Source organism: Sinocyclocheilus grahami, unplaced genomic scaffold, assembly GCF_001515645.1.
Source record: "Sinocyclocheilus grahami isolate Dianchi unplaced genomic scaffold, SAMN03320097.WGS_v1.1 scaffold240.1, whole genome shotgun sequence".
Classification (NCBI taxonomy): domain Eukaryota; kingdom Metazoa; phylum Chordata; class Actinopteri; order Cypriniformes; family Cyprinidae; genus Sinocyclocheilus; species Sinocyclocheilus grahami.
The window spans coordinates 446,460-464,725 of NW_015505419.1; the positions used below are offsets into that span (position 1 = coordinate 446,460).

The following is an 18,266-nucleotide window of genomic DNA, read 5'->3' on the forward strand; positions in this document are numbered from 1 at the left end:
TATATATATATATATATCAATTACCAGAAAATTTGAGTATCATTATAGTATAGGAATGTTTGCATAATATTCACTGATCTTACAAGCTTCTTTATGCCCTGAAAAGGGCATCTGATCACATTGATTGCGAGAGGCAGACTATAAAAGGTCTCCTAACCAAAGGATACTTTATGTTCCAGCTGCTTTTTTTCTTGCATTTGGTTATAAAAAAAAGGTTGATTTAGAGATTAATTACTATTCATCAAGGGGCTAAAAGCATAGACCACGAACACAGTGAAGCTTGCACTGGGTACTAAAATGCATCATTTTATATTGTTTTATAAGCCTCAATCATATTGGCAAGACCACAGCTTTTTTTGCTTTTTCTTTTCAGATTATATTGCAAGTCGGATCCATTGTGAATGCATATTTATGACTTGTTGAGTTTTGTGTAAAACTATTTATAGCCCACTTCCAGATGCTGCATATGTGCCATGTAAACAATTTAGTAATGAGACAACGCCACTGCCCGATATCTCTGTATTTGATGCATCAGCATGTTTTATGTGTTTGTTTTGTGCTATTCTGTAATACTTGCTCATGATAAAGCTGACTTAATTTACATACTCTGTTGTTATTACCGTGTGGGTATGTCAACATTCATAAGCAATCAAGCGCTGTTGATTATTCAGAGGAGAGCTGGAGCTGTGCTCATACTTGGTGTAAAGTGTGCAGTGTTCTGCCGTTAAAGTGCCAGCAGCCATTAACTTTATTAACAGTTCATGCCTTTGTTATCAATGCTTGGAGTTAGTTTGTTATGAAGTTTGCATGTCTGTTTCCATTTTTGCGTTTACTGTTGTTTATAGAAGCATATATATCAGACCTTCTTAGAATCACAATACTTTAACAAGGCCAGATTTATTTCTGTATGTGCAATTGAGTTCTGTGCGTCCAAACACACAGGTATTTCGGTGAGTGTATCGACATTCAACCTCGTGGCCATCTCTCTGGAGCGCTACAGTGCCATCTGCAACCCCTTTAAGTCCCGCACATGGCAGACGAAGTCCCATGCAGCAAAAGTCATCACAGCCACTTGGGTCGTGTCTTCTCTGCTCATGCTGCCTTATCCGATAGGCAGCACCCTGGTGCCTTTCATGCGCAGCAACAACAGCACAGGCAACATGTGCCGCTTGGTTTGGTCCAGTGATGTCATGCAGACCTGGTAAGATTTATTAGGACTGTGTTTTTTATTTTGAATTTTGAGGATAGGGTGTTTAAAGGAATAAGGAGCAGAATATAAATTCTGTCATCATTTACCCTCATGTTACCTGTATACTGTTATGTTTTCGGCAGCAGTTATTTACACTAAGTGTAAAAAAAAGCTCAATGTTATTTATACTGAGTGTAAATAGTGGTAGATATTGTTTGCACCAAGTATAAGTGCAAATAGTGATAGATGCTATTCACACAAAGAAGTGTAAATAGAAGTAATATACTGTTTGTACTAAAGGCAAAACATCTGAGCAGTGGTGGACGGAGTTAGTGAAAATTACCTTTGCTAACAGGATTATTTGCACTCCTCTTTTCTGTGGAGCACAAAAGGAAAAATGTTGAAAAATCATCATGCCGCTCTTTTTAATGCAGTATGTGTTTACACTGACCATGTATGTTAATGCTGAAATACACTACACAACTTAACATCTAAGAGGCATCATACACTTACCGACTTTGTAAATCATTACAAAGAAAAAACAGGCCATAATATTCTAAGGATCACACAGCAAACTTGTGCAGAAATATGCACGTTGTTGCTAGCATACACATAACAAATGGAAACAATCTGTTCTAAAATCAGTTCAAAGTATCAAACATGTTCATAGTTTAAAGCTAAAAAACTAAATCTGTGCCCATCATACACTACGTGATTTTTGTTAACTCTGACTGTCCAAAATCTAAAGACTGGCTTTGACTTTCGGCAAGTAGCGTCAACTCCTCCAGATTGCAAATACTGGCAACATGAATGCGCTATAATCCAGTGACAGTATAAGTGAAATATTGTATGGATCAGAGCTGCAAGATACTATAATATACAATATATATATATATATATATATATATATATATACATATATATATATATAACTTCTGGAGACAGGTTGGAAACAGCATGAGAGTGAGTAATTTTAGTAAACGCTCTAAATTTAACACTACAAAGCTACCCAGCATTTACATTTTTTGAGTTAAAAATACTGTGAAAACAGACACAAATATCATGATGATATCCTGCAGTTGCCAGCTGCGTAATCAAAGCATATAACTGATTAAAAAAAAAGTTATGACCACTTGAAAGAAAAGAATGAGATGACAAACTTGTAAGACTAGGCTCTTACTGTCAAACCAGGTCTGACTTTGCAACTGACCTCTCTGCTTTTTTTTTTTTTTTTTAGGTATGTTTTCCTGTTGCTGATACTCTTTCTCGTGCCTGGGATCATAATGATGACGGCGTATGGCCTCACCTCACTCGAACTCTACAGGGGAATCACATTTGAAATGGCTAACAGGAAGTCAAACAAAGGTACGGGAAAATATCATAGACTTGCTGACCTTTATACTTCAGCTGTGAACTCATTATATAAAAGCCTTTTAAATAAAGCTGTTTAGTCATGATGACAATTTGTAGGACAAGCCAGAAGACTAATGTGCCCTTCAGGTGGAGTTAGAAATATCGTTATTATGAGTTCCGAGCACATGAAAGACCAAGCAAAGTCAAGGCAAGGCAAGGCAAGTTTATTTATATAGCACATTTCATACACAATGGTAATTCAAAGTGCTTTACATAAAAGGACTTTTTTTTAAATCACAACAAAAAAACAAGGAATTTAAAAATGTATTTAAAATGAATTAAAACAGTTAAGAGTTTGTTACCGTAAATTTTACGGATTTTTTTTTACAGTGTGGATTCCCCGTATTTCTAACGGACTCGATCCGAAGGATCTGAGTGGTCTGTTAGGTTTATATTCAGTGAGCATATCTGCATGTATTTAGGTCTTAGGCCATTGAGTGATTTATAAACGAGTAAAAGTACTTTAAAATCAATCCCAAATATAACTGGAAGCTAGTGTATGTCCCTTCTAAGTATGACCTGAACCATTTGATTACCATCCCAGAAAGCCCGACCCAGTTTTCCAGTCTCTGAAGAAGTATGTTATGATCGACAGTGTCAAACGCAACACTGAGATCTAGTAGTACCAGTCCAGCACTGATATTTTGCCACAATCAGAATTTAAGCAAATATCATTTATTATATTTGAGCAAAGTCATATTTAATGGAAAACTTGAAATTCGACGATACACAAGCTGCCAAGTTGTGATGTAGAAATGGGCATGTCAATGTGACCATTATGGAAACACCTATCTATAATATAGATAATATCACATAATCTATATATAGAGATCAATGAGCAGAAAGCAAATCTGTAGTGAATGGTGTTAAGGTGAATCACTCAACTTTCATGTTTTTTTTTTATTGTTTTACCATGTATAAATAAATCAAAAAATCAATGTATTCATCATTTTGAATTCGGATGTAGTTTGGGTTTACTGATCACAGTATACACTCTTAAAAATAAAGGTGCTTCACGATGCCATAGAAGAACCTTTTGTCTAAAACATCTGAAGAACCTTTCTCTCTCACAAAAGGTTCTTTGTGGCTAAAGAAGGTTCTTCAGATTATAAAAAGCTAAGAAAGAGATGGTTCTTTAAAGAACCTTTGACTGAATGGTTCTTTGTGGAACCAAAACTAGTTCTTCTATGGCATTGCTCGAAGAATCTTTTAAGCACCTTTATTTTTAAGATGTTTTGTATGCGTATATCAGAGATAATGGAAAAGTTTCTTTAGTATTACACATGATTACAGTTTCATCCTCACTTTGTTCACTAGAGAAAGAATATGGCACATCCAATCTGAAAAATGGTGACGGCGATGGCTGCTACCTCAAACCCTCCAAGAGAAAGCGTCCCGAACCTGTGACGCCGGGCTTCAGCAACCCCAAATCCAAACTGAGAAGGGTTTGCAGCAACAGCCCTACAGCAAACCTCATGGCCAAGAAACGGGTCATCCGCATGCTGCTGGTGATCATGGGGCTGTTCTTCCTCTGCTGGACGCCGATCTTCGTGGTTAACGCCTGGCGAGCCTTTGACAGACGTTCAGCCGATCGTCTCCTCTCAGGAGCGCCGATATCCTTCATCCACTTGCTGTCCTACACCTCTGCCTGCGTCAACCCCATAGTCTACTGTTTTATGAACAAACGCTTCAGACAGGGCGTGCTGGCGACGTTCAGCTGCTGTAGGGATGATGTGGATGAAGTGAGCAGGAGCAGCACCCGGCGTAGCACCAGAGGAGCTGGAGGGATGGGAACGCGGACAGGCGGACAGGCTGACGGTAACACACGAAGCTCAGGAACAATTACACGGCTTACTGACACCAGTATCCGTGGCTCAGCACAAGCATAACTGACACTCATTTAACCCTGACTTTTTCAGTATAAGTAAAGTGTATAGAACAGTGTCAAAATCATTCAAAGCTTTGCAATGTTTAGTAAAATGGATGCTAACGGAAGAGAGAGACTCGTACTGGTGATAAATGAGAGCACACGCATGCAGACAATGACTGCACTGAAATGCTGATAGAATCCAGCTCTCTAACACTGACTGTATGTCTGTATAATACCGACACTGAAACATTAAACTGTCTAAAGTCTATACCAGTAGATTTAACCACCCCAAAAAATAAATACCTACTTATTAAAGAAAACGTTTCAAAACCACGAGGAGATTCACAGATGCCAATTCATATATCATCTAATGCATTAATATTTTAGGAGTGCTTTGTATGAAATGCAACCTGAGGGTCAGTCCAAAATTTTCCTATGTTTTTTTTTTTTTTTCCGTTTTGTTTTACAGTTGCGTCACTGTATTCTTGTGAAGTGCATACATTAAAACTTAAAAATGTGTTTTTATGAGACAACTTTTAGAAAGCTCTGCATGTTTTATTTTTTTAACTCAAATTTTAAAAGCCACTCCTAAAAAAAGTTAACCGGATGCTCTTGTATAATACGGTTTACGTCAGAAGCATGTGGTGGAGGCACCTGGTTAACAGCTGATGTGATGAAAACTGAAAAACGTACTTTCTCCTGTAGAACATAAAAGATCGACATTTTGAAGTCAGTGTTAGACTGACTTTCAAAATATGGACAAAAACAGCTGAAACGTTCTTTAAAATATCTTCTAATAGGTTTGAGTAAATGATGACAGAATTCATTTTTCAAGAAAAAAAAAAACCTGGCAAATTTGCAAGTTCAACCCCAGGCTACAAAATAACTGAGATCAGGCTTGCTTTATCTCATCTATTAGCCATTACGGATGAAAGAAGTCTGTGAAATGACATAAAACATGGTATGACTCAATAAAAACATTGAGCTGAACGTTGGCTGACAGTGTGGTGCTAAATATTTGGGCACACTGACAAATGCAGTACAGCAACCTAAACAAAATTAGGCATACAATAATTGAAAAATGTTTTGGTAAGCATAAAGTTCTCAGAAAGCCTGTTCAGGGTCTTTTAAGAAGTCGCAGTATATTACAAAAGTGGCCTCTACATACATGCCTCGGACGTTAAGTTCAAAACGTTTCAGAGTCAAGCTCTGCGACTGATTTATAACGGACAGAAAAATGATATAAAGCAAATTTATGGATTTTGTTAGAATTTAAACAGTTTCTCAACATGCCAGTTTCAGATATGGGTCAGAATAAATCCTTCATTCTAAAGCTCAACAATACAAAATAAACAAGTAAACCGTAAAAAACAGCAAGATTGTCAATCGGTTTGTTCGGAGAGCAACATAATGCACTTTATCAGCATAACGCTAGGAGTTTTTGGAAGAGCAAAGTGAATGAAGAAATATAAAACCAATAGATACGTATAAATGACACCAGCTGACTTTGATTTTTAAAGAAAAAATACGAACAATTAGTTCACTCGGATTGCCATTAAATGCGTTTTTAAGGCTTGGTACGTGGCCTCTACATACATGCCTCGGACGTTAAGTTCAAAACGTTTCAGAGTCAAGCTCTGCGACTGATTTATAACGGACAGAAAAATTATATAAAGCAAATTTATGGATTTTGTTAGAATTTAAACAGTTTCTCAACATGCCAGTTTCAGATATGGGTCAGAATAAATCCTTCATTCTAAAGCTCAACACCTTCAAAAAATACAAAATAAACAAGTAAACCGTAAAAAACAGCAAGATTGTCAATCGGTTTGTTCGGAGAGCAACATAATGCACTTTATCAGCATAACGCCATATAAGTGAGGGGCAGAACTGCGCAAATCCACAGTGTAAAAAAAACCTGGAACAGAGGCAGCAATCCAAGTGGCGGAGTGGTTCAGAAATGTTGATATATTGTGCTACGCTAATGAAAACATAATAACGTCACACTGAATTTGCAGTCTGAATTAATCGCTTTCTTTAGTTTGTGTAGGAATTGTTTCAATGATGCTGTATCATTTCAAGGCGGACTGGCTTAAAGCACTTGTTTGTCTTTTTGGGGTCATGAAGCTATATAAATCAAGGGGGAAAAAATAGAAACATACGATCCCACTTTACATGGTAAGCTCTGACCATGACAAAAGCATCAAATATTAGAAATTAAATGGACTGCTTAAAGTGGGCATAGTTCAAGTTTAACATGAATGGCAAATGAAAAATAACATAAAAAAATGCATCCATGCTTTTGCCCAGTGCCATCTTCCTCCAAATGGAAGTGTGCGCTTACATGATACTGAATTGCAAGAATATGATCAAATGGAAGAATTCTGGGAAACCGAGTTGCAAGAGCTTCAGGTTAAACCACCTCATGGAAGATTTTTTTGCAAAGAGGCCATCCAAGACAGAATAAAGACATTTTTAGCAAGAAAGAGAGATGATGTTGTTGAAGATGGTGAAAAGAAAAAGCTAGTGGAGGCAACAAGTGAACTTTTTTTTTTTTTTTTTTTTGCAGAAACATTCAAGTTACAGTTTTTTCCCCGAAATATACTACATTATAGGCCTACAATGCTGGAATATTGCCTTGCTTGACGGGTCGCCTACTTGTACTAGTGTACTACACTACAGATTTCCCAAGTAAGGAAGACAGTGGAGGATCCACGCAAATCTACAAATCTACCAAAAAGGTGTCTGATTAAATTAGTATGAAGTGTAAAAGAAAGTGACGATGACTCTAGTTGAGCCAGCTGTTCTTCATGACCACATATGCTGTGGATCAGGCTGGTGAAAAATCAGTGGCTATTTCCACAGACCAAGACACAAAAAGTGACCTATACAGTATTGCTGTATGCTTACATCTTTGAGACGCTTATTTAAAGGCCATTTACTTCCATGTTTCTAGTCCCATGATGTCCTTTTACTAGCCAGACAATAACATATAAGATACAAACACCCAACCGTTTCGACGAGAAACACCAAGGACATAACTGAGACACACGAAAAAATAACAAAATGGCTGAATGCTTTGTCTTTTTCTTACTTTTGTTTTTTTTTTTTTTACAAATAGACGCATAAAATTCAAAAGTTAAATTACTGTACATAAAAAAGAAAGTCACAAAACACTATTAGTGCTGGTTGATGAGTTAATTACAGCTAGTTTTTTTTGTTTTTGTCATTAATACTAGTCTACTAGTTGGTGAGACACCAAGGCCACGATAAACGCATCAATGACCAACGGCGTAAAGCTTCCTACTTTTGGTGTGCGAGAGGCCACAAATCCCGACATACTCTTCGAATATTCAAAAAACAGAGACAACAATCCAATATAATATCTTTGGGTATGTTCGTATCTATTACACATTGAAATCTTTTAAATCCAAACGAAAGTTTAAGGGAGTTTAAATATCAAAAATCGCATGTAAAATGTTCAAAATGCAAGGCTTGGTTCCTCGGGTCGCGTTTGTACACCTCCTTTTGAAGGAGTGAACTAAACGGGGAACCTTTGTTCCAGTAAGGCCACATCTAATAGTAGAGCACGTCTCCAAATCATCTGTTTTTGAGACCATTTCAAATTTTAGAAAATGCAAACGGAAGTTTAGGAAGACGAACAACTGAATTTGAGAAAGGAAACAGTATAAAACGGCACTAAAAACTATAGGAGTCTAAACTCGTGTCCGAACTTTAACGTTACAAATATCCAACTGCAGCGAACTTTCTGAAATTGATATGTGAGCTCCTACCCGTGCTCTAGAACAAATGAACTACCGTATCGAAGAGACACACGTTGCATCTAAAGCCTCTATTTTGTGTTTTCTGGTTTAAATTCCCAAATAAGACAGAAAGATGGCATTGTTCCTTTTGTGAGACACATCGATGAAATGCTTAAAGGAAGCGTAGCGCATATCGTAATGCAGGCAAGGCAGAGGCATTGCTTAAAGCTCTTTTCTTTTTAAAGACTTCATAAAAACGAAGGATAAAAAAACAGGTCCTCTGAGTTTCTTCCAAATGAAAAATGAGAACAACTAATCTGAATGGAAAACAAAAAGGAGGGGAAAAAAACAATGGTTTTAGAAAATACAAAGTAGCAAAACTGAAGGAATCTAACCGAACAGATGTATACGAAAGCAGCTATATACAGAAAAAGCTCAGAGGAGGAATAGAACCTATTTGGTAACAAAAGCATACTATAATGTTCGATATAAAAAAGGTATGGAGAAAAAAAAAAAAAGTACCTTTACTAAAGCTTATACAATATCCGTGGTCCATAAAAACGGTCATCTCACAATTTCAATGTGACCATTTTCAATGTGAGTTTAGACCTCCCAGGCTATGATACATCTCACCCAATCGCATTCACAGACCGGAAGGAAGAAACATAAGAGACTGAACATCATTTTCAGTCGACGCATTTTGTACACAGCTGATGTATCATTGCTGTGGTCTTGTCTCCATGTCTTCTACACCTGTTGTCCGGTGCTGGTGTTTCCTCTCAGGCATTGTCTATTGCTAGCACCACACCGGCTCCTTAGAGAAAACAACAAGAGGGCACAGGAGAACCATTCTCAAATATTTTGTCCTTGCCACAGGTTTAGCCTTTTTCACCCATCTATCCCTTGTTTTTGCATGTTGAAATTCAATATGCAGCACTTTTACAAACAGTTTGTAGTCTGTTGTGAGTTTGTGAGCGCTGCTGCGTGTTATAACACCACAGCCGCGGCTGCATTAGAGGACGCCGCTGTGACGGCGTTAGATGTGCTGTTGGCACCGTAGGGCGCCGTTTCTCCGTTCCCTCCTGCGCTGTTGCCGGTCGTGGAGAGCAAGCTGGTGTTGCCCGTTCGGAGGATGGCGCCGGCTGCGCTGCAGTGTGGACGGGGACCGGGTTCGGGTGTGTATGTGAACGTGAGCGTCGTGGAATAGATGATACCGTCGTTACGCACCAGCGTTACAGGGACTTGCACCGGCTGCCGCACCCACCGCCAGCCCTCGCGGAACGCCGAGATGTCTGGGACGACGCACAGCATGCTCTCGCCACACCTTTAGAGGAAATATCACGTCTATTAATAATTCAGTCTGTCACTGCCTGCAATATGTTTAACTGACAGCAGTAATAAAAGAACATCTTTTTCTTTAACGACCACATGAGGCTTTAAACAATACGTGTGGGGTCTTGTTCACTTCGGCTTTACTAGGCAGAGGCACTTCACTCAACTTATGTCCTGTCAAAGCTTAACATGTCATTTACTGCTGCATTTAACAGGTTTATAAGGATTTAGGACTCCCTTGTGAAAATATAGTGCGCTTTATTGTATTGTATGTACTTCAAATCTTTTATGTAGTTTAGTTTGCAGATGATATAATATTAATTACAAGGACTCTTTCTTAACACAGCACAGTAGACTTTTTAAAAAGTGTCAAGGTTTTACAAGGTTATATATTTATATTTGTCTTGTATACAATTTTTAAGTATATTTCAGTTTACCATAAACACTTTTCAGTATATTCTCTTTAACCATATTTCAAAGACAATAAAGGAAACCATGATATATGAAAGATATACTTAAGTGGGTCAAAAGCACTTTACAAATTCATCTAATTGCATTTAATATAAATGTAAACTATAATACATTTTTATTTAATTGCAATTTACATTACATTATTCGGGAACACTTTATTTTGATAGTCAACTTTAGATATTCTACTAACAGTAAGTAACTTTGCAACTACATGTCAACTAGCAGTCATTAGAGTATTAGTAGACTGTGTGCTTAATATCTGCTAACACTTCACTTTGATGGGTCCACAACATACAACATACTGACTATGAGAAACTTTGCAAGTATATGTCAACTTATTCTACTAACCCTAAAACTAACCTAACTCTACTCTGAGAGTTAGTAGACATGTAGTGCCAAATTAATGAGAATTAGTTGACATGTAGTTGACATGTAGTTACAAAGTTATTTATAGTTAGTAGAATGTCTAAAGTGGACTATCAAAATAAAGTGTAACCCATTAATCTTTTAAAGTATATTATTTCTGTAATAAGTACTCATTTTTAACAAGGGGCACATCAGATGTTAAACTGAAACGTATTAAAATGCAACTTATTTTACATTTTAGTATAGAAATGACATTTTACACTGATATGAATTTCATTAACTGTAAAATGATTGACTTGTTCGATCAATAAGATGAACTAAAAGAGGAATGATTTAAATCATGATAACCCATGAAATATATAACGGTCTACATGAAAAAGTAAAGGCTTTGCCTTTGAAATGTTATTGCATAAGAGTACAAGTATTCAGTTTGATAATAATGTACAATTATTCAAGTATTTCACACTCCTTTTAAAGAATCGCACTTATAAACATTTGTATTACAGGCCTTTAGATGCCGGTTTATAACTGTATTCATTAAAATCTCAATATAAATTTATCGGTTCATAGATTAACAGAACTTCAAAACCTCTTGGATTTATATTCCCTTTTGCCATATAGATATCTTTTCAAATATCATCCATACCTGTACATGGTTTCAGCCTCTACATCACCAAACCACACCCGCAGATTTGAAGTGAAGTTCTGTCCAGTCAGCTCCAGCATTGCTACGTCTCCTCCACCATTTAACTGCTCACACACACATACAGTGTACACACATTATCAACCGCAGGCAGAGACTTGTGAGTGGACTATGTAAGTAAGAGATGTAAGCTTCTGAAAAAGAAAACGCCTGTGTGTGTTACCTGTAAGCTCTCGACCACAGGCACGGGTGTGACGGGGGTGTGTACAGGGCCCATGCCCTCATAGAAGGTGTATTCTGCTTTATCAGTGCTGATGATTGTCCAGGAGGCACCATCATTTATCATCTCCTTATTTGGTTCCTTTGGGCATGGAGTAGCCTAAACACAGGCACACATAACAACTTTGAATGCAAAAGTAGCAGTTTACAAAGAAAAATATTAGGTATAATATCCAATCATCTGGCTATTATCACAAAATAAACTCACAAATCAGGAGTCTTGTATCACCCCGAGGGAGTTTATTTTGTGATAATGACAAAATGACTTCATCCCACTTCTTAGATGGCTACTTACATAAAAAAAAAATACATGGATGTGAAACTGTTTAAAATAATTTATTATCTTACTAGATAAACAAAAATAATGCTTCCACTAAGAAAATTCATTACAATATAAAATCCATATATTAATATGAATCTGCCATCAAATTGACTTTTTTATGGACTAGTTAGTTAACATTTAGCACATATTTTGTGACTATGTCTGTTTTTTGTTTTTGTTTTCTTAATTTACCTGTTTCTTAATCCCAACTATTTTATTCAGCAAGGAAATTAAATTTACCAAAAGTGACATTAAATACATTTATAATGTTACAAATGATTTCTATTTTAAATAAACTGTGTTTCTTTTGAAATTGCCACAGTTTTTACAAAAATCTTAAGCAGCACAAATTTTAAAAAAATAAGAAATATTTCTTGAGCACCAAATCAGCTTATTAAAATGGTTGCTGAAGGATCACGTGACACTAAAGACCGAGTAAAGGCTGCTGAAAATTCAGCTTTGCCATCACAGGAATAAATTACATTTTGAAATGTATTAAAATAGAAAACAGTTTTTGCATTAATTTGAAAATGAATTGATATGACCAAATAAATGCAGCCTTGATGAACATAAGAGACTTTTTTCAAAAATCTATTGAACCTCCCAAGTCCCAAACGTTTAAATACTAGTGCACATTAAAAAATGTGCATTGGTATGAAGAATGAACTTAAATGAATCCGCTATAGAGCCTTTGACAATGGACAAATATTTCGTTTGGAGGTCATTAAAAAAATGCTACAAAATGCTTTCGATACACTTCGAGAAAAGTGTACACAAGTAATGTTAAAAGAATACATATTTCCAACTTTAAACACTCTGCATAACTCAAACTGGCAAAAAAATTTAAACTCAAACTGCTTCTAACGTTCTCTTTATGAACATTACTGAAGACACCATTATTAGCACAGTGAACTGCATGTACTCCATGTTTCCAGTGAGCGACTCACTTGAAATTGAATGATCCTCTCTTGAGAAAGGCACAGGTACATCCTCTCCGTATCCTTCAGGTAAAAGGCACACTTATGCAGCTGAGAGACGGGGTCATCTGCATCCAGCAAGGCGGTCTGCTTATCCACCTTACGGATGATCTGTGTGTGTGTGTGTGTGTGTGTGTTCGGGATGAAGACAGGCAGGGAAGAAGGAAGGAAGGAAGAGTATCAGTAGATAGTAGATCAGTATAATAAATATCAGGATGACGACATTGTTCTGTCTTCATGTACCCAAACTGCTTTTTTCACAGCAGTGACTGATCATGACCCCAAAGACTTAATTATATAAACTGTCTGTTAATTATATATACTGTAATCTGATAGAAAAAAAACGGAGTATAATAGAGAGAAATGATAACATGGAGAAAATCATCAGAAGAACAGAGACACATTGACATGGGCTTACCAGTCGCGGAAGAGCCATGCCTGTCACAGAGCACACGAGTTTGACAGTTTGACCATAGTGAATGTAGCCGTCTCGCACAGTGAACTCCTCTCCCTCCGACTCTTCATCATCCACTAAAATATAATAAACAAGACTAAGCTTATCCTGTGTGACCAGACCTTTCATGATTGTCAAAACACCAACATTTTAGTGTCAATAAAACAATGGCATTTTATTAACACATATTATTAACACAACAGTGGCAATCATGTTGTCCTAATCACAAGCTCTGCTCTGATTGGCTGGCTTTATGCTTTTAAAGATAGGAGTCGAGTAGTTAATCAGTCTGCCGTGGCTGCTGTTTCTAAGGAAGAACAAGTCTTCCTTAAAAGCAAATATTTGTAATTCACTGTATTGACACTTTGAAATAAACTGCAAGTTCTGTTTATGAGACATAGTAAAGCTAAACAAGATTTCCTTGAGCACACCTGTATAGTCAGTTTTGCTCTCAGGTTTATATAAGATTTCAGATAAACTTCCTTATAAACATTACATAAACTAAGTGAACTTTGGGCCACTTTGTCCTTAAAACTACACCACTGAAAACTCTGGAGTCAGAAAAAATGCATTCAATTTATGAAAGGTGACAGTAAAGACATAATGTTACTCTCTCTCTCGCTCTCTCTCTCTAAATATATATATATAGCAAATAAATTATGTTATTTCCAATCATCTAAGAATCCTGAAAAATATGCTCCATGGTTTTCACAAAAATATTAAGCAGCACAACGGATTAAAACATTGATAAGGATAACAAACGTTTCTTGTACACCAACTCAGCATATCAGAATTATTTCTGAAGGATCACGTGACACTGAAGGACTAAGGACTGCTGATAATTCAGATTGGCGTCACAGTAATGAATTACATTTTAAAATATATTAAAAGAGAAAACTGTTATTTTATTGTAATAATATTTAACTATATTTCTGTCTTCACTGTTTTTGATAGATAAAAAAAAATAAAAAAATGCAGACTTGGTGAGCATCAGAGAGCTTTTAAAACTTTTAAAAAATCTTATCAACCCCAAACTTTTGAACAGTAGTGTATATCCAAGTTATGCCAGGGATTGTGTCCCTTGAACAGTTCTTTAACAATCTGGCAATCAACGTGATAGACTTTTACAATGCTATATTTCAAATAAAAGATAGTTTTCTGAACTTTATATTCAACAAAGAATCCTGAAAAAAATGTATCCAGAAAATTAAGCAGCAAATCTGTTTTGAACATTGATAACAATAAGTATTTTCTTCAGCGACAAATCAGCATATCAGAATTATTTCTGAAGGATCACGTGACACTGAAGGCTGGACTAAGGACTGCTGATAATTCAGATTGGCGTCACAGTAATGAATTACATTTTAAAATATATTAAAAGAGAAAACTGTTATTTTATTGTAATTATATTTAACTATATTTCTGTCTTCACTGTTTTTGATAGATAAAAAAAAATAAAAAAATGCAGACTTGGTGAGCATCGGAGAGCTTTTAAAACTTTAAAAAAATCTTATCAACCCCAAACTTTTGAACAGTAGTGTATATCCAAGTTATGCCAGGGATTGTGTCCCTTGAACAGTTCTTTAACAATCTGGCAATCAAAATTACTCCACAGAAATGTGCACAAAGACTTACAGAGGTGGATGTAGAAAGCTCCCCACTGCAGTGAGCTGGCATGAAAATTTCCTCCCTCTACGTGCAGGTAACGTGTACTGACCGTCTGCGAGCGAAGTCGGTTAAATAACGCCACTTTCGTTCCTGATGCTATGCAGACTGCACACAGGAGAAAGACATAACTCTGTTAGAGCAAAACCACGGAGACTTCAAACTACGTTATCTGAATCGAAAGCCCTGTCTAACATCCTATTTCCCTATAATATGTCTTCTATTATTTCTTATTTATCTTTAATATAACTGTCATCATTCATTCTAAAACTGTCAAACAGTCTTAAAAGCATTGTACTGCAAGTGTTTCCTTTGAGTATAATGTGGGTAGTGAATACTCACGGTCTGCGTTTTTGAGGGACTGTTTTTTTTTGGAAGGTTTGGAGATGACCTTGATCCTCTTGCTGAGGAAGACGCCGATGTCTGCGCTGTTCCCGTAGAACATCTTCACCGACAGCATGAAGTGCTTGCGTTTGTCTGAGTCTGAGATGTACAATGTTTTGGCTGTGCAATAGTTCTGCAGGGAGGAGGCAAGATTTGTGTATTCATGAGAAAAATAATGGGATGCTAATGGTATCGTTTTGGCTCTGTGTGCTTGGCTGAGTAGCTCTTGTCAGTTTATTCTGGCAGCACATCTGTGTGTGTGTGTGTGTGTGTGTGCATTACCTTCCCCTCTAAGTTTAGCTGCTGCATCTCCTGGTCACTGTTGCCGATGCCGATGAAGGCGCAGGGCTGAGACTCCTGCTCGGAACAGCCGTCTCGCTCCATCTGCTCCCTCTTCTTCTTCCATCCACAGCCCATCAGATACACACAAGGGGGAGGACAGAAAAACCTAGACAAACACAAAACACATTATCAGAACATAATTTGAATGAATGAATGAACGAACGAACGAACGAACAAGCAAACAAATAAAATGCTGTTTTGGGGCAGGAATGAATGAATGAATGAATGAACAAGCAAACAAATAAAATGCTGTTTTGGGCAGAAATTAATGAATGAATGAAAATGAACAAATGAATGAATCTAACAATCAAACAAACAAAATGCTGCTTTTGTGAATGAATGAATGAACGAACAAGCAAACAAATAAAATATTGTTTTGGAAATGAATGAATGAATGTTTAAAACAAACAAATAAAATGCTGCTTTTGGGCAGGAATGAATGAATGAATGAATGAATATTTAAAACATAAGTGAACAAACAAACAAACAAATAAAATGCTGCTTTAGTGAATGCGTGAATGAATGAAATAAGCAAACAAACAATAAAATGCTGCTTTTAGTCAGGACTGAATGAATGAATGAATGGATGAATGAACAAATGAAAGAACAAATGAGTGAATGAACGTTTAAAACAAATAAACAAGCAAACAAACAAATAAAATGCTGATTTTGGGCAGGAATGAATGAATGAATATTTAAAATAAATAAAATTAATGAGTAAAATTACTAACTAAAATTACTAGAATGAAGGAATGAATGAAAGAAATGAATGAATGAATGTTTAAAAAAAGCATCTAGGCAGGACTAATGAACGAATGTATAAAAAATAACAAATAAAAAACATTAAATATTAATTCTATTAAATATTCAACTTCAACAGATTCTACAAGATGTGCATTAATGAGAAAATATACAATTATGAGCACAACTGTTAATTTAATGAACCTACAACAACTGTACATTACACATCAAATGTACATGACCTATCAGAATTACTTCAGATCAGCACTAGGTGGCAGCACATGTGTAGTGTTGATACAGCTCTCACTTTCAGGACAAACTCAAGAAACTACCATCAGATGGTCAAAAACACACAAAATCCAAACCCAAGCTAACCTGAGCACAAGGCACATTTCAGATCCCCCACCAGAGTTTGAGGGCTATGTCATCTTTGCTCATCTCATGTTTATTGAGGCCTACATCATCAAAGAGATGCTGGAGCGAACATATATCAATCAGCATGACCATGCATGCAGAAGCACTTGACATTAAAGCCGTGATCTCTGTGGGTGACGTTATCAGCTCACTGCACCTCATCTTGGAGAGATGCTCGTCTAGACATGAGGCAGGGGAATACTCATGACACACAACTGCAGCTAATATCAGAAAACTGGTGCAATTAAAGGGGAATAACAGCAGTTCCACATCCAGTCAGAATGAAACATGCTGTAGACATGAGTTAGGGGGCAGACCCAACCCCAATCATGTTTCTCCTATATACGCATGACGGCCTCATTTGTACTGTTTTGAATATGTTGTACTGGTTCTTCTGAAATGAAAATGGAAAAGACAAGTCTGAAGTCTACTTTCACATCCTACACTCTAAAAATGCTGGGTTATTTCAACCCAACTTTGGGTCAAATATGGACTAACCCAACCGTTGGGTTACATTTTTACATTACATTTTTAACCCAAAAGTTGGGTTAGTCCATATTTTACCCAAAGTTAGGTTGAAACAACCCATCATTTTTTTTAGAGTGTAGATCATGCCTTAAACTGGACCACTAGCCTAGGGAGTTTGATCTGTATCAATCTGCCATTGACAAGATAGGAATAAAACTGTGCTGGTTTAATCTACCTAACATTTAAGAAGTAATTTCAATGATTATCACCATGTAAATCCACATTCCAATTTAGCTACAAAGAACATCACAATGCATTAGGGCATAGCTACTAATATTTTATATTTATATAATTTAATATTAATATTTACTTGACCCCCTGCTGATTTTGTAAGTTTGCCCACTTGCAAAGAAATGAAGGGTCTGTAATTTTTAAGGTAGATTTATTTTAACGGATAGAGACAGAATACCAACCCAAAAATCCAGAAAAAACGCATTATATAAAGGTTAGAGATTGATTTGCATTTCAGTGAGTGAAATAAGTATTTGATCCCCTACCAACCATCAGCAAGAATTCTGGCTCCCACAGACTGGTTATGTGCCCATTTGGAACACAGATTAATCCTGTCACTTTAAGAAGTTACTCCTAATGTCAGCTCGTTAGGTGTACCAGACACCTGTCCACACAATCTGTCCACACAAGCTCTCAAGAAGCTTGGTGAGAAGGAGAACCGTTGGTGCTATTATTCGGAAATGGAAGATATGCAAAATAACCATCAATTGGCATCGGTCTGGAGCTCCGTGCAAGATCTTGCCTCATGGGGTAAGGATGATCATGAGAAAGGTGAGGGATCAGCCCAGAACTACACGGGAGGAGCTTGTTAATGATCTTAAGGCATTTGGACAACAGTCACTAAGCAAAACATTGGTAACACACTATGCCACAATGGACTGAAATCCTGCAGCGCCCGCAAGGTCCCCCTGCTCAAGAAGGCACATGTACAGGCCCGTTTAAAGTTTTCCAAAGAACATCTAAATGATTCAGAGAAGGCTTGGGAGAAAGTGCTGTGGTTAGATGAGACCAAAATTGAGCTCTCTGGCATTAACTTGACTCACCGTGTTTGGAGGGAGAGAAATGCTGACTAAGACCCCAAGAACACCATCCCAACAGTC

General features: G+C 36.8%; 2 protein-coding genes across 2 annotated transcripts in view; one reads left to right on the forward strand and one right to left on the reverse strand.

The window, feature by feature from the left end:
* Window positions 1–4,669, forward strand: part of cckar (cholecystokinin A receptor) — a 5,688-nt gene extending 1,019 nt beyond the window's left edge. The window contains exons 2-4 of the mRNA XM_016289063.1: window positions 943–1,201; window positions 2,427–2,554; window positions 3,920–4,669. Of these exons, the coding sequence (XP_016144549.1) occupies window positions 943–1,201; window positions 2,427–2,554; window positions 3,920–4,491 (959 nt within the window). The 3' untranslated portion in view covers window positions 4,492–4,669. The remainder of the gene's footprint in view (window positions 1–942; window positions 1,202–2,426; window positions 2,555–3,919) is intronic.
* Window positions 4,670–7,556: 2,887 nt separating this feature from the next.
* LOC107597867 (recombining binding protein suppressor of hairless-like) overlaps window positions 7,557–18,266 on the reverse strand; it is a 63,047-nt gene continuing 52,337 nt past the window's right edge. The window contains exons 4-11 of the mRNA XM_016289061.1: window positions 15,412–15,577; window positions 15,088–15,262; window positions 14,716–14,853; window positions 13,045–13,157; window positions 12,597–12,737; window positions 11,272–11,427; window positions 11,052–11,155; window positions 7,557–9,560 (exon numbers count right to left, since the gene is read on the reverse strand). Coding sequence (XP_016144547.1) covers window positions 9,224–9,560; window positions 11,052–11,155; window positions 11,272–11,427; window positions 12,597–12,737; window positions 13,045–13,157; window positions 14,716–14,853; window positions 15,088–15,262; window positions 15,412–15,577 — 1,330 coding nt within the window. The 3' untranslated portion in view covers window positions 7,557–9,223. The remainder of the gene's footprint in view (window positions 9,561–11,051; window positions 11,156–11,271; window positions 11,428–12,596; window positions 12,738–13,044; window positions 13,158–14,715; window positions 14,854–15,087; window positions 15,263–15,411; window positions 15,578–18,266) is intronic.